At 47.5% G+C, this 3,602-nt stretch overlaps 3 protein-coding genes across 4 annotated transcripts in view; 2 read left to right on the forward strand and 1 right to left on the reverse strand.

The window, feature by feature from the left end:
* The window catches only part of LOC113215836 (receptor-type tyrosine-protein phosphatase alpha-like), a 21,089-nt gene extending 19,672 nt beyond the window's left edge, over window positions 1–1,417 (forward strand). Inside the window, exons 3-7 of the mRNA XM_052263680.1 lie at window positions 39–173; window positions 415–537; window positions 647–795; window positions 887–1,022; window positions 1,098–1,417. Of these exons, the coding sequence (XP_052119640.1) occupies window positions 39–173; window positions 415–537; window positions 647–795; window positions 887–1,022; window positions 1,098–1,259 (705 nt within the window). The 3' untranslated portion in view covers window positions 1,260–1,417. The remainder of the gene's footprint in view (window positions 1–38; window positions 174–414; window positions 538–646; window positions 796–886; window positions 1,023–1,097) is intronic.
* LOC113218306 (39S ribosomal protein L33, mitochondrial) lies at window positions 1,418–2,479 on the reverse strand. 2 transcript variants are annotated; one of them, XM_026438605.2, is made up of 4 exons: window positions 2,331–2,479; window positions 1,905–1,972; window positions 1,706–1,809; window positions 1,418–1,610 (listed from the first exon to the last, which is right to left on the reverse strand). In XM_026438605.2, the coding sequence occupies exons 2-4, from the start codon at window positions 1,943–1,945 to the stop codon at window positions 1,495–1,497; spliced, it is 261 nt and encodes an 86-aa protein (XP_026294390.1). In that variant the 5' UTR covers window positions 1,946–1,972; window positions 2,331–2,479; the 3' UTR covers window positions 1,418–1,494. The 2 variants fall into 2 exon arrangements, with proteins under 2 accessions (XP_026294390.1, XP_026294398.1); XM_026438613.2 differs by having other exon boundaries at window positions 2,234–2,445.
* A 234-nt stretch (window positions 2,480–2,713) lies between these two features.
* Window positions 2,714–3,602, forward strand: part of LOC113218330 (prosaposin) — a gene marked incomplete in the record, with an annotated part of 14,528 nt that continues 13,639 nt past the window's right edge. The window contains 1 exon segment of the mRNA XM_026438636.2: window positions 2,714–3,602. Coding sequence (XP_026294421.2) covers window positions 2,860–3,602 — 743 coding nt within the window.

The raw sequence follows: 3,602 nt of genomic DNA on the forward strand, positions 1-3,602 counted from the left end.
TTGTCTCATTAAGTGCGGCCTTTTACTTTCCTGCGCAGGGCTACTCCGGCAGCACCGAGTACATCGCCTCGCAGGGCCCGAAGGAGGGCACGACCAAGGACTTCTGGTTTATGGTGTACGAGCAGAACGTGCGACTCATCATCATGCTCACCAAGCTAGTAGAGGATGGAAAGGTAAGCCCTGATGGTAGTTGGCAGGTCCATCGAGCGCATCCTCCATAAACTCGGTCCCGGTGCCCGGCACGGCGCACACACTTTCTGTGTGCCCCCCGATACCCGATAATCTGGGGTGTCCAGCAGATAGTCAATATAAGTCGCCTAGTTTTGCATGTAAAGTGACTTTGTCGCCTACCTGCTGGACACCCCGGATTTACAGTGTACGCACGGTGGTCATGTCATTTTGTCCTGTCGGCAGACCAAGTGCCACCAGTACTACCCGGAGCTGGGCGACCGCTACATGTGGGGAGACCTGGCCGTGGAGTGCTCCGTGCAGAATGACCTGCCCACGTACACGCTGCGCACCCTCGCCATGCACAAGGTGGGTGAAGGTCGGCCGCCCAGCTCGCGCCGGAGCAGCATGGGCTGCCTACCCGGAGGGGGCGCCCTGCCTCGTGCTCAAGAAAAGCTTTGCGTCGCTTTGCGTGCAGGGCTCGGAGCAGCGGCTGGTGCACCACCTGCACTTCCTCGACTGGCCGGACTTCGGCTGCCCCGCGTCCTCGGTGCACGTGTTGCAGTTCTGCAGGACTGTTCGCCGCCACGCCCTGCTCTTCCCCGGGCTCATGGTGGTCCACTGCAGGTGACCTTCCGGGACCCTCCGCCGGGACACAGAACCATTCGACTTTCCCCAAGGAAAAGTCATCTACAGTGAATACCTTTGCTTTTGCCAGCGCGGGTGTCGGGCGGACAGGAACTCTGATTGCGGTGGACATCCTTCTGCAACGACTCAAAGCCAAGAAGAAGATAGACATCTTTGGAGTGGTGATGAAGCTACGGGAGCAGAGACCTTTCATGGTGCAATGTCAGGTACGTAAGAAAACAATGTTATATATTGTTGCAGACACCAATATAAAAACTTAATATTTCTTTTTATATTTGCAGCAACAATACATCTTTATATACAAGTGTCTGAAGGCAGCATTTGATGACCCAAATGTCACAACCTACAAAGCATCCTGCACATTTCCAGTGAATGCTAACATGCACCTGCAAAATGGATTGCAGATGGTTAAAAAGTCAATCTTATCAAGCTGGAAGAAATGAATGGTACATTCACTACTGAAGTAACTATGTCAAGTGTACATCCCTAAAAATAATCAATCCCTTTACCTTACAAATATTACGCATGAATAAAGAAATCCTGTGTGTTTCTTAGAACTCCCTTCAACCACAAACAAACTAATGACAGGCAAAAAACAAAATCACTTAAGCCCAAATTTTAATTCTATTGTTTCCTTTAAAAATAATACAAAAGATGTTACACTATAATAAATATGGATTATAGCTCTTCTGCTACCCAGTTCAATGGCCCCTTTGACTTTGTTCTTTGTTCTTTTGTAAGCATTGTAACACTCTTCAGCTTTTTCAGTTCTCTGTACAAAGATTCTTGCTGAACTGGAAGAAAAAAACACAGAAAAGTGTAAGATTAAATTTTACAGATAAGTCAAATAAGTCTGTCGTTACAAATCAGGGTTGCGTAAAATACTTACTAGTGGGATCAAAACGAATAAATTCTAATTTGTCTGCATTTCTTTCTCTCAGGACATTAACTCTGTGGCCAGATGCAATACTCTCACACATAACTAAAACGTTTCTACAGGTAAAGAAGAGCAAACTTATGAGTTTTAAAAGAGTTCCATTGTTGTTGTTTTTTAAGTGAATAATATTAAAAGATATAAACAAACTCACCTCGTTTTAACTTTGGCTCTTAACAGGGCAGTGATGAACATGTTGGACCAATAACTCTGAATGGCTTCCTGAAACAAATAGTGTATAATACTAGTTGAATCAAACTGATTGAAAACACAGACAAATTTTTGAATTACCAGGAAATACACATTGTGACTTTAATGAGACAGAAAAAAGGAATTGTGAGTCATTATCAGATGTATCATAATTATATTTTAAAGAGGAAATAGGGCATGAAAGTTTCAATGATAGTTAACTCTCACTTCGTCATTATCACTGCGAATTAAAATTAGAATGAACGAAATGTGACAACATAACCTTTACTGTACCGTGGGCTATGTTGTGTTTGCCAAGTTATTTAAGGAAGTTGAAGTTCTTACAGTTTCAACGCAAACGTAAAATTAAATCTAAGTTTTAAAAAATCACCTAATTATCAATGACAGCCGCTCTGCTTCAGCAAAAACCAAGCGAAATTGATTGAACTTGCTTCGGATATACGATATGCCTTCACTTCACTCACGCTCACAGCCAGATGGATTCGTCAGACAGCAGCTGGCCTAGCAGAAGCTTTTGGTTTCGGAATGACCAACTGTAGAGTTTGCATCTTTGTGCGTACAAAAATGAAAAGGTGGCTGTATGTCTAAGCGGGATTTTCGTCATTTGAGAAAATTACTGAACTGATCATTGGTTTAGTTGTAGAAAACATTACGCGATTATGGAACTACCAACTCTAGTTTTGTAAGTTTCAACAGTTGGTGTACCTTTCGAGCAAAAGTGGAGGGGGACGTGCGTCGTTCATTTTTGTTGTTGTTTTGCCCCGAGCCCGAGGTCCATTGTGTCTTGTGTCATCGTCAGTGAACAAAGTGATCGGCGCCCGTGAAGTTGCTGCTAGGCGTATTGAACTGCGACGAGAGATAGGCGCTGAAGTGCGGTCCTTTACAAGACGACCAGCACGATGGGGAGCAAGGTGTGGCTCTGCGTGGTGGCGCTGGGCGCCCTGTGCGTCGCGGCGCTCGCGGGTCCGGCCGTCGTGGTGCCCAGCCCAAGGCTCCTAGGAACTCGGGAAAAGGCCTGCACTTGGGGGCCATCGTACTGGTGCCAGAACATCACCACGGCCAAGGGCTGCGGCGCCGTCAAGCACTGCATCCAGACCGTGTGGGAGCACATGACCCTTCCCGAGGACAACGATGACATCTGCACCCTGTGCAAGAACATGGTCAAGCAGGCCCGCGATCAGCTGGAGAGCAACGAGACGCAAGAGGAGCTGCGGGAGGTGTTCGAGGGCTCGTGCAACCTCATCCCCCTCAAGCCCGTGGCCAAGGGCTGCGACAAGCTGGTGGACGAGTTCATCCCCGAACTGGTGGAGACCCTCGCCTCACAGATGAACCCCCAGGTGGTGTGCTCTGTGGCTGGCCTTTGCAACAACGCAGAGATTGATCGTATGCTGGCTGCTGCGGGCAAGTTGACTAAAGTGTCTCTGCACAGGCCTAGCTCATCAGTTGCTGTCATTAAGCCTGCCGAAGAAGGCAAGTCTGACTGCCACACCTGCTCCTCAACACTTACCAAGCTTCAGAGGAAGGTCAAGATGACTGACAGAGACGACTTGGTGAATAAATTCCTTGAGGGTTGCGGAATGATGGGCAGCCTCTCCGATGGTTGTGCCGCCCTTGTTGTCACGCACTTTGCTGACATCCATGA

Source organism: Frankliniella occidentalis, unplaced genomic scaffold, assembly GCF_000697945.3.
Source record: "Frankliniella occidentalis isolate FOCC.00 unplaced genomic scaffold, Focc_3.1 Scaffold13, whole genome shotgun sequence".
In the NCBI taxonomy this organism is placed as follows: domain Eukaryota; kingdom Metazoa; phylum Arthropoda; class Insecta; order Thysanoptera; family Thripidae; genus Frankliniella; species Frankliniella occidentalis.

Bases quoted from the DNA above. Each gene is read 5' to 3' on its own strand.
- LOC113218306 (XM_026438605.2), bottom strand. From the start codon at position 1,945: ATGTTCATCACTGCCCTGTTAAGAGCCAAAGTTAAAACGAG. The intron at 1,810-1,904 runs GTGAGTTTGTTT...CTTTACCTGTAG, and splicing joins AGAGCCAAAGTTAAAACGAG to AAACGTTTTAGTTATGTGTG. The intron at 1,611-1,705 runs GTAAGTATTTTA...TTTTTCTTCCAG, and splicing joins TATTCGTTTTGATCCCACTA to TTCAGCAAGAATCTTTGTAC.